Below are 11,116 nucleotides of genomic sequence, written 5' to 3'. Positions count from 1 at the left end.
GTGAATATAATTCTACAGTAATTATAGATGTGGATAATTGAGGATAATCTCTACCGAACAATCACCGCTCCGTGATGTAATAACGTGATAATATCTTGCTGTTTCCCGGCCGCGATATAACAACACCGCTGTCTGATGTAATGGGAAGGTAAAATAATCTTCTCACACAGCACTTGTCACTTAGCTTTCCCACATTCCTGAATGTAAACGTAATAAAGTGCAGACCTTACCTTTACGTTCCTGCCGTCATCCCAGGTCTCACCTGTAGTGACTACTATCCGGTGGGAGAAGTTCGCTACTTCCTCTGTCTCCGATGCAGGAAGGATTTATCAGTCTCTGGTGACAGATAACATCTCGCTTCACAAGAATCAATGAATTATGTCTCTGCAAAGAAAGAAGGGTATGAAGCGTCTCACACCGACCCTGTGCAGGAAGAGCCGAGAGAGAGAAAAGGGTCTGGGTGACCAGGTGCTACAGAAGGCCGCTCAGTGGGGGAGGACATGGCTGCACCTTCCTGACTTACTAAACTGCTAAAATGCCCCAAACTAAGAAAAAAAATACCATAAACCTCCCACACTGGCGACACCTATGTCACATTACCGCTGCAGCTAGTCATCAGCCACTGATCAGCTGCAGTGCTGAAGTAATATAGCAGAAACAGCGTTGATATGGCTGGAAAAGTTTGGGAGTTTTGTTGGGACTTTAGCAGTTTAGATTGGAAAAACCTCTGCAGAGGAGAAATAAGGAGACTGCGACACTGCGACTGCACAGGAGGAGGAGGATGGAGACTGCGACTGCACAGGAGGAGGAGGATGGAGACTGCGACTGCACAGGAGGAGGAAGACGGAGACTGCGACAGAGCGACTGCACAGGAGGAGGACGACGGAGACTGCGACAGAGCGACTGCACAGGAGGAGGACGACGGAGACTGCGACAGAGCGACTGCACAGGAGGAGGGCGACAGAACGACTATACAGGAGGATGACAGAGACTGCGACTGCACAGGAGGAGGAAGACGGAGACTGCAACTGCACGTGAGTAGGAAGACAGACTGCGACTGCACAGGAGGAGGAAGACGGAGACTGCGACAAAGCGACTGCACAGGAGGAAGAGGGAGACTGCGACAGAGCGACTGCACAGGAGGAAGAGGGAGACTGCGACAGAGCGACTGCACAGGAGGAGGACGGGAGACTGCGACAGAGCGACTGCACAGGAGGAGGAGGACGGGAGACTGCGACAGAGCGACTGCACAGGAGGAGGAGGACGGGAGACTGCGACAGAGCGACTGCACAGGAGGAGGAGGACGGGAGACTGCGACATAGCGACTGCACAGGAGGAGGAGGACGGGAGACTGCGACAGAGCGACTGCACAGGAGGAGGAGGACGGGAGACTGCGACAGAGCGACTGCACAGGAGGAGGAGGACGGGAGACTGCGACAGAGCGACTGCACAGGAGGAGGAGGACGGGAGACTGCGACAGAGCGACTGCACAGGAGGAGGAGGACGGGAGACTGCGACAGAGCGACTGCACAGGAGCAGAAAGACGGAGACTGAGACAGAGCGACTGCACAGGAGCAGAAAGACGGAGACTGAGACAGAGCGACTGCACAGGAGGAGGAGGAGGGAGACTGTGAAAAAGCAACTGCACAAAAGGAGTAAGAGGCTGCACAGGAGGAATAGAAGACTTACCAGAGACTGCACATTGTGCATATTAGTCACGTACACGTCACAGCACATATCGTGATATAATATAACGACAACTTCGGGTTTCGCTGTACAATTTATTTAAAATGTGCAGATATACAGAATCCAGGAATAATTTATACAGATATTTACAGATCAGCAGAATCCATTATACATTACACCATATACATCAGGGGTGATTCCTGGGAGTGCTACAGTCCAGGTTTGGGGGTCACATACATACACATACAGGAGTGATCCTACCATGTAATCATGTGATTGTGCCGCACCAGGCAGACGTGAGCGATCAGACCTCGCCAGGCACAGGGCCCGCTGTGTAGTGAGGGGAGTGCTGTCTATCAATGCAGAGGACACATCTCGCCATTTACTGCCATATGCGGCACTAGTGCAGGGACCCTTTAAGAAGACATTGAGGCAGACGACAATTAAAGCGTTAAACAATTCTGGAAATCTCCAGATGGGGGATCCTTTGCCCTCCTGATTACTTGGCCATCTAATCTGATTATCGATCTGACAGATATCTGAACAGTCAATGATGATTAGTGGAACCACGATTGGCGGCTCTGGGAAAACTGGGACCACGCGGCCCCCAACCTTTAATTTAAAGGGGGATTTCATGCAAAATCCTTATATAACTTGGCATAGAAAGAGACCCCCCAGCATAGAAAGACACCCCCCAAAGAATGGGGATCCATGCTCTGCACACAGAAGGGGTTCTCTTTGGGACTCCAGATTCTGTAGATGGATCGCCCCTTTAAGTAGAGCAGTACCAGCGCGGTCCGGATTCTATGGATAGAATTCTCCCTTCTACGACCCCGGATACAATTAAATAGTTTCTAATTGTTCATAAAATAAATATCCCTTTACATTCATTTATATTCTCGTGGTCACATGATCACTCAAAACGCACCGGAGCTGGAATACAGTTGACAGACATTTACCATCCACCATAATACCTCTACATACAGCCGCTTACATCAGACCACAAAATGTGACAAGTAGGCGGATCCCAAGAGAAAAATTGCTCAAAAGGGGGAAGAAAAAAAAACCAAAACAAACAAAAAAAAAAACAACCCAATCACTTTCTTATAGAACAGCACCTCCCTGGTCCACAGGTCGTATCTGGTATTGCAGCGCTATTAAACGGATCGGGGCTTCGATACCGCACCAGACACTACACGTGGCACTTTTTTTTTTCTGGAACAAAGCTGCCATATTTTTCTTCTTTTATCTCTTTCAGGCTTCGTAAAATTGTTAACATCCCAATCTTTGCCCCTCTGGCGCCTCATCTGCGCAGAAGAAATCAATTTATAAAACGAACACACAAAATTATGAAAAAATACAGATTTAATTTACAATTTTTTTTTACATAATTCTGATAAAAAGATTTCAACACAAAAAAAAACCTGGATAAGATTTTATCTGATTTCAGGAGATAAAAGAGGACGATAAATCTGGAGGGGTCACGTGGAGAGTTTTCCGTGCGCTCGCTGATTTATGAGAGGCTGCGGGAGACGTCTGGCATTGAGAGCTCGGACTTGTCACGGAGGCGGCGGGGACGGGAGGGGAATTTGGGGATAATTTAGCGTTTTCAGATCTTGCAGTGAATCGTGATTGAATCTTGAAAAAAATAAAAACTCACAAACCGGTGGCTTTCTGATCGGGGAAGACTAACTCCCAGCATGCTCTCCAACCGGGGAAGACTACAACTCCCAGCAGGCTCTCCGACCGGGGGAGACTACAACTCCCAGCAGGCTCTCCGACCGGGGGGAGACTACAACTCCCAGCAGGCTCTCCGACCGGGGGAGACTACAACTCCCAGCAGGCTCTCCGACCGGGGGAGACTACAACTCCCAGCAGGCTCTCCGACCGGGGGAGACTACAACTCCCAGCAGGCTCTCCGACCGGGGGAGACTACAACTCCCAGCAGGCTCTCCGACCGGGGGAGGCTACAACTCCCAGCAGGCTCTCCAACCGGGGAAGACCAACGCCCAGCAGGCTCTCCGATCGGGGGAGACTACAACCCCCAGCAAGCTCTCCGACCGGGGGAGACTATAACTCCCAGCAGGCTCTCCGACCGGGGGAGACTACAACTCCCAGCAGGCTCTCCGACCGGGGGAGGCTACAACTCCCAGCAGGCTCTCCAACCGGGGAAGACCAACGCCCAGCAGGCTCTCCGATCGGGGGAGACTACAACCCCCAGCAAGCTCTCCGACCGGGGGAGACTACAACCCCCAGCAAGCTCTCCGACCGGGGGAGACTATAACTCCCAGCAGGCTCTCTGACCGGGGGAGACTACAACTCCCAGCAGGCTCTCCGACCGGGGGGAGACTACAACTCCCAGCAGGCTCTCCGACCGGGGGGAGACTACAACTCCCAGCAGGCTCTCCGACCGGGGGGAGACTACAACTCCCAGCAGGCTCTCCAACCGGGGAAGACCAACGCCCAGCAGGCTCTCCAACCGGGGAAGACCAACGCCCAGCAGGCTCTCCGACCGGGGGAGACTACAACTCCCGGCAGGAACAGCACAGTGTGGATAATTTTAGATATCAAACTTCTCCACTCTCCATGGAACCTGCATCCAGGAAATCAGGGTGACAACCAGTATGGCCGCTGCTCTAGTCCCCAGCACTTGTCACCCAGCTTTACCAGGGTCCTGAACGCTTTCCTAGGCTAAAGTAATGTTTGGAAAATCTCCTGTATGTCCGCCATGATGACTGCTCCCACGCGGCTGTGCACCTTGCTAACTTAAGAGCCCTGAACTGTAAATTCTCCCAAACAACGAATGCCGTGCACTGAGGTCAGGGGTGTCAGTCATTCTGGATGCTGAGAGAGCTGGGTAACAGCCCCTTAAAATGGGATTACCCGGGAATAGAAAATAGGACTTTTTACCCAAACAGCGCCACCCAGTGTCTACAGGCCTTGTAAGCCATTACAGCTCAGACATAACCATTTGATGGGGTAGCAACCATATTTTACCATCCTACACAACCCCTTAAAGAGCCATGATCTCTCCATATAGATTACCTCCATTCCCATGGTTTCCCTAGAGCCCAGGAGAGGAGCGCAGCTGTCGGGCTGCCACTGCTCTGCACACACTCACTCTTGGGACGGGTCTGATGGCAGATCAGTAGGGCACGTGATGGACGCACAGCTGCACGGCTCACTACAGGGCTGCTAACAGATCCGTGGTGCCTTCCCATTACTGGGACTCATTTTAGCCAAGATTTCTATTAAAACAGCAAGCAGAGATTTTGAAACCACGCAAGAAAACAATACAGATAGGGTACAGGAATAATCCTTCTACGGAAATGTGTGTATTTGGTGTGAACCGCTGCAGGCAGTCATCATCTTGCCGCCCAGCCCACACGTCACCTCTGTTGAGTGCTAACCATAAGCGCCAGCGATGGCGAAATTATAAACAGAGCCGTCTTATTTATGGGCTGAGAGGAGATTTACAGAGGCGTCGAGAACGGTACTGACAATACAGACTGCACCCCCGATCATGGCGAGACAAAGACTGGGGCGGGAGGTGAAGAGGATGCAGCTCTGGTGGCGCCCTGGGGGGTGTGCAGGTGGAGTGCACTTTAGTGTGACAATTCCTGGCTGGATGTGCAGCAAAACACCGCAGATATAGAATCCATTCAGGGTGAGTGGAAAGCTGGGTGACCACCCTTCTTACCACTGCAGGGCAGGACCCTCTGTCACCCAGGGGGAGGGCGTGTGAGGGCAACGGAGCCTGGCGTTCCCAGCTCTCCAGCTTTTTGCACACTAAACATTTTCAGATCGTGCTGCTCGCAGATAAAAGCCCAAAGTGCAATGTGAACGGCGAGCAAGCAAGACCGCCACGTCACGTGATCGCCCCGTCACTAAGAAACCGCGTGCAATTCTAAGAGAGGGTGTGCTGGGAACTGTGGTACTACAACCCTCATCACTGCAACACATTACAGACTGGAAAATCACTAAATATAGAAACTCCAGCAATCTGGCATCTCAGACATCACAAGCGTCTCGGCACCACGCTGAGCAGTCTGGGAGTTGTAGTCACAAGCGTCTTGGCACCGCGCTGAGCAGTCTGGGAGTTGTAGTCACAAGCGTATTGGCACCACGCTGAGCAGTCTGGGAGTTGTAGTCACAAGCGTCTCGACACCGCGCTGAGCAGTCTGGGAGTTGTAGTCGCAAGCGTCTCGACACCGCGCTGAGCAGTCTGGGAGTTGTAGTCGCAAGCGTCTTGGCCTCGGCACCGCGCTGAGCTGTCTGGGAGTTGCAGTCACAAGCATATTGGCACCACGCTGAGCAGTCTGGGAGTTGTAGTCACAAGCGCCTTGGCACCACGTTGAGCAGTCTGGGAGTTGTAGTCACAAGCGCCTTGACCTCTGCACCACGCTGAGCAGTCTGGGAGTTGCAGTCACAAGCGCCTTGACCTCCGCACCACGCTGAGCAGTCTGGGAGTTGTAGTCACAAGCGCCTTGACCTCCGCACCACGCTGAGCAGTCTGGGAGTTGTAGTCACAAGCGTCTTGGCACCGCGCTGAGCAGTCTGGGAGTTGCAGTCACAAGCGTCTTGGCCTCGGCACCGCGCTGAGCTGTCTGGGAGTTGTAGTCACAAGTGTATTGGCACCACGCTGAGCAGTCTGGGAGTTGTAGTCACAAGCGTCTCGACATCGCGCTGAGCAGTCTGGGAGTTGTAGTCACAAGCGTCTTGGCCTCGGCACCGCGCTGAGCAGTCTGGGAGTTGTAGTCACAAGCGTCTTGGCACCGCGCTGAGCAGTCTGGGAGTTGCAGTCACAAGCGTCTTGGCCTCGGCACCGCGCTGAGCTGTCTGGGAGTTGTAGTCACAAGCGTATTGGCACCACGCTGAGCAGTCTGGGAGTTGTAGTCACAAGCGTCTCGATACCGCGCTGAGCAGTCTGGGAGTTGTAGTCACAAGCGTCTTGGCCTCGGCACCGCGCTGAGCAGTCTGGGAGTTGCAGTCACAAGTGTCTTGGCCTCGGCACCGCGCTGAGCTGTCTGGGAGTTGCAGTCACAAGCGTATTGGCACCACGCTGAGCAGTCTGGGAGTCACAAGCATCTTGTCCTCGGCACTGCGCTGAGCAGTCTGGGAGTCACAAGCGTCTTGTCCTCGGCACCGTGCTGAGAAGTCTGGGAGTCACAAGCGTCTTGTCCTCGGCACCGCGCTGAGCAGTCTGGGAGTTGCAGTCACAAGCGTCTTGTCCTCGGCACCGCGCTGAGCAGTCTGGGAGTTGCAGTCACAAGCGTCTTGTCCTCGGCACCGCGCTGAGCATTTTGGGAGTTGCAGTCACAAGCGTCTTGGCCTCGGCACCACGCTGAGCAGTCTGGGAGTTGCAGTCACAAGCGTCTTGTCCTCGGCACCGCGCTGAGCATTTTGGGAGTTGCAGTCACAAGCGTCTTGGCCTCGGCACCACGCTGAGCAGTCTGGGAGTTGCAGTCACAAGCGTCTTGTCCTCGGCACCGCGCTGAGCATTTTGGGAGTTGCAGTCACAAGCGTCTTGTCCTCAGCACCTCGCTGAGCAGTCTGGGAGTTGTAGTCACAAATGTCTTGTCCTCGGCATCGTGCTGAGCAGTCTGAGAGTTGTAGTCACAAGCGTCTTGTCCTCGGCATTGTGCTGAGCAGTCTGAGTTGTAGTCACAAGCGTCTCGGCACCGCGCTGAGCAGTCTGTGAGTTGTAGTCACAAGAGTCTTGTCCTCGGCATCGTGCTGAGCAGTCTGGGAGTTGTAGTCACAAGCGTCTCGGCACCACGCTGAGCAGTCTGTGAGTTGTAGTCACAAGCGCCTTGACCTCCGCACCACGCTGAGCAGTCTGGGAGTTGTAGTCACAAGCGTCTTGTCCTTGGCATCGCGCAGAGCAGTCTGGGAGTTGTAGTCACAAGTGTCTTGGCCTCGGCATCGCGCTGAGCAGTCTGGGAGTTGTAGTCACAAACGTCTTGTCCTCTGCACCGCGCTGAGCAGTCTGGGAGTTATAGTCACAAGCGTCTTGGCCTTGGCACCGCGCTGAGCAGTCTGGGAATTGTAGTCACAAGCGGATTAGCAAGATCACAACTGGCGCATGTTCACATAATTAAGAGTTCAGTCAAGATCGGCCAGCGAGGCTGGTGCCGGCGAGTCTCCGATGGATGGGTAATGTGGTTAAAGCGATGGCTGCGAGCGGCTGCGCACGTATCAGCGCACATCTGTCCCATCAATTACATCCGAGCGCTAATTAACGGCTTCATTATAGTGACGGCATCAATCACAGGGACCTGGTGTCTGCACCCAGCTGACAGGAAGAGTTGTCAGAGGGACACAGACTATCAGATTACAATGGATTTCTAACCCCCACTTTGTAGAAAAGCAGCAGAGGAAACCTGCGGAGTCTATGGGCAAACTTTGCAGCTTTGGATGTGATTGGAGCAGAGGTAGCGTACACTTTTTCATTTAAAGTGGCGGATAAAAGCAAGTGGAGCGTCCATGAGAGCGATCACAATCCGCCATCTTCAGTGACCGCCTTTATAATCTACAGCTTCATACTCAGCCATTTCTTACTTTGTCTTCCTGAGGATCCAGCTTTCCCAGACTCCTGAATGACAGATATCAAGCTCTCAGACTGACAAATTCAAGAAATTAGGAAGTTGGGTCATAAGAACCCCGTGCTGGAGCTCTAGTAGCGGTCATATAGGCTGGCACGCAGCTTTCCCTGGTTCCTGGATAACATCTTGTTGGCAAACTGACTATATCTGCCCTCACTTCAGTCTGCAATTATAGAGATTCAGGATACAGGGGAAGCTGTAATGGCGGCCACCAAACGGACAGGCAGCTTTTCCAGAGACATGAATGGCAGAGGTTTTATATGTTAATTGATTATGTTCTCACTACTGACATCAACATGTCTAAGAAACATGGATGATAATCATTGTCTTCCCATTGGCAGACGCATGAGTGGTCACCCAGCTTTCCCAGGATCCTGATGGACAATTTGGCACCCACTGCCTGCCGTACAGGCAGATCTTGGAAAGCTGAGTGGCAACCTGTTTGGAGATATTAGCTGTCGCCCAGCTTTCCCAGAGACAAAGAAGAAATGTCTTCTATTTCCCGGTGATAGTCCGACACTAGAGAAGGTTTCAGTCGCCATTATGCCGCTACATTTGCCCGGCGTCAAGAACACGTGACCACCAAGGAGATTAATGAAGAGCGGAGAAGAGAGGATGAGCGGTCAGGGCTCTCCGGCTTGCTGGGACTTGTAGTGAAGGGAGCGGCCAGCTCTCATCTTCCACAGCCACTGAAACTTCCCAGGGGATTATAGTAATAAAACCGTTTGAATAACCTGAATGGAAGCGACGATGATGGCGGAGTCAGGAGCGATCGTCTCGCCGGTCCTCCTCATGTCTAGTGCAAAAGCTTCTTCTGATAAATTAATGTTTCTGAGAAATCGCACAACCGGACAGAATCCTGAACATCCAGGAGCCCCACGTGCTGCGCTGCCGGCGGCAGCTACATCCTGCGCTCACCATCATTCTTCTGTTTAATCAGCCGCTCAATCTCTGATCCCAGAGTTTGCAGATTTTCCTGAAGATTAAAAAAAATCTTAAAGTGAAGAAAGATCACCTGTGTCAGAAACCGAATATACGAAGCTTTTCACTGAGAAAATAATTTTCAATATTTCACATGCATGAAAAAATCTGTATGCAGTGAGCTCCCCCTAGTGGTGGCTGTATAAATCTGTATGTAGTGAGCTCCCCCTAGTGGTGGCTGTATAAATCTGTATTTATTGAGCTCCCTCTAGTGGTGACTGTATAAATCTGTATGTAGTGAGCTCTCCCTAGTGGTGGCTGCATAAATCTGTATTTAGTGCGCTCCCCCTAGTGGTGGCTGTATAAATCTGTATGTAGTGCGCTCCCCCAGTGATGGCTGTATGTAGTGAGCTCCCCCTAGTGGTGACTGTATAAATCTGTATGCGATGAGCTCCCTCTAGAGGTGACTGTATAAATCTGTATGTAGTGAGCTCCCTCTAGTGGTGGCTGCATAAATCTTTATGTGGTGAGCTCCCGCTAGAGGTGACTGCATAAATCTGTATGTGGTGAGCTCCCTCTAGTGGTGACTGAATAAACCTGTATTTTATGAGCTCCCTCTAGTGGTGACTGTATAAATCTGTATGTAGTGATCTCCCTCTAGGGGTGGCTGTATAAATCTGTATGTAGTGAGCTCCCTCTAGGGGTGGCTGTATAAATCTGTATGTAGTGATCTCCCTCTAGGGGTGGCTGTATAAATCTGTATGTAGTGAGCTCCCTCTAGGGGTGGCTGTATAAATCTGTATGTAGTGATCTCCCCCTAGTGGTGGCTGTATAAATCTGTATGTAGTGAGCTCCCCCTAGTGGTGGCTGTATAAATCTGTATGTAGTGCGCTCCCCCTAGTGATGGCTGTATAAATCTGTATGTAGTGTGCTCCCCCTAGTGGTGGCTGCATAAATCTGTATGTAGTGCGCTCCCCCTAGTGGTGTCTGCATAAATCTGTATTTTATGAGCTCCCGCTACTGGTGACTGTAAATCTTTATGTAGTGAGCTCCCTCTAGTGGTGGTTGTATAACTCTGTATGTAGTGAGCTCCCTCTAGTGGTGACTGTATAAATCTGTATGTAGGGAGCTCCCCCTAGTGGTGGCTGTATAAACCTGTATGTAGTGAGCTCCCCCTAGTGGTGGCTGTATAAATCTGTATGTAGGGAGCTCCCCCTAGTGGTGACTGTATAAATCTGTATGTAGTGAGCTAACCCTAGTGGTGACTGTATAAATCTGTATGTAGGGAGCTCCCCCTAGTGGTGGCTGTATAAACCTGTATGTAGTGAGCTCCCCCTAGTGGTGGCTGTATAAACCTGTATGTAGTGAACTCCCCCTAGTGGTGACTGTATAAATCTGTATGTAGGGAGCTCCCCCTAGTGGTGACTGTATAAATCTTTATGTAGGGAGCTCCCCCTAGTGGTGGCTGTATAAATCTGTATGTAGCGAGCTCCCTCTAGTGGTGACTGTATAATTCTGTATGTAGTGAGCACCACCTAGCGGTGGCTGTATAAATGTGTGCAGTGAGCTTCCTCTAGTGGTGACTGTATAAATCTGTAAATAGTCAGCTCTCCCTAGTGGTGGCTGCATAAATCTGTATTTAGTGCGCTCCCCCTAGTGGTGACAGTATAAATCTGTATGTAGTGAGCTCCCTCTAGTGGTGGCTGTATAAATCTGTATGTAGTGAGCACCCTCTAGTGGTGGCTGCATAAATCTGTATGTGGTGAGCTCCCTCTACAGGTGACTGTATAAATCTGTATGTGGTGAGCTCCCCCTAGTGGTGGCTGTATGTAGTGAGCTCCCTCTAGTGGTGGCTGTATGTAGTGAGCTCCCCCTTAGTGGTGACAGTATAAATCTGTATATAG

The 11,116-nt window shown here is 51.5% G+C and overlaps 1 protein-coding gene across 4 annotated transcripts in view; it reads right to left on the bottom strand.

The window, feature by feature from the left end:
• Positions 1 to 1,767: 1,767 nt before the first annotated feature.
• Positions 1,768 to 11,116, bottom strand: part of CCDC186 (coiled-coil domain containing 186) — a 105,338-nt gene continuing 95,989 nt past the window's right edge. For all 4 annotated transcript variants that reach the window (XM_073556622.1, XM_073556620.1, XM_073556623.1 and 1 more), the window contains exon 16: positions 1,768 to 9,267. In XM_073556622.1, the coding sequence (XP_073412723.1) occupies positions 9,193 to 9,267 (75 nt within the window). In that variant the 3' untranslated portion in view covers positions 1,768 to 9,192. The remainder of the gene's footprint in view (positions 9,268 to 11,116) is intronic.

The sequence above is a fragment of the Dendrobates tinctorius genome, unplaced genomic scaffold, assembly GCF_039654945.1.
Source record: "Dendrobates tinctorius isolate UK_male_01 unplaced genomic scaffold, ASM3965494v1 ptg000236l, whole genome shotgun sequence".
NCBI classification, from domain to species: Eukaryota; Metazoa; Chordata; class Amphibia; order Anura; family Dendrobatidae; genus Dendrobates; species Dendrobates tinctorius.
This window is presented reverse-complemented; position numbering and strand designations above follow the sequence as displayed.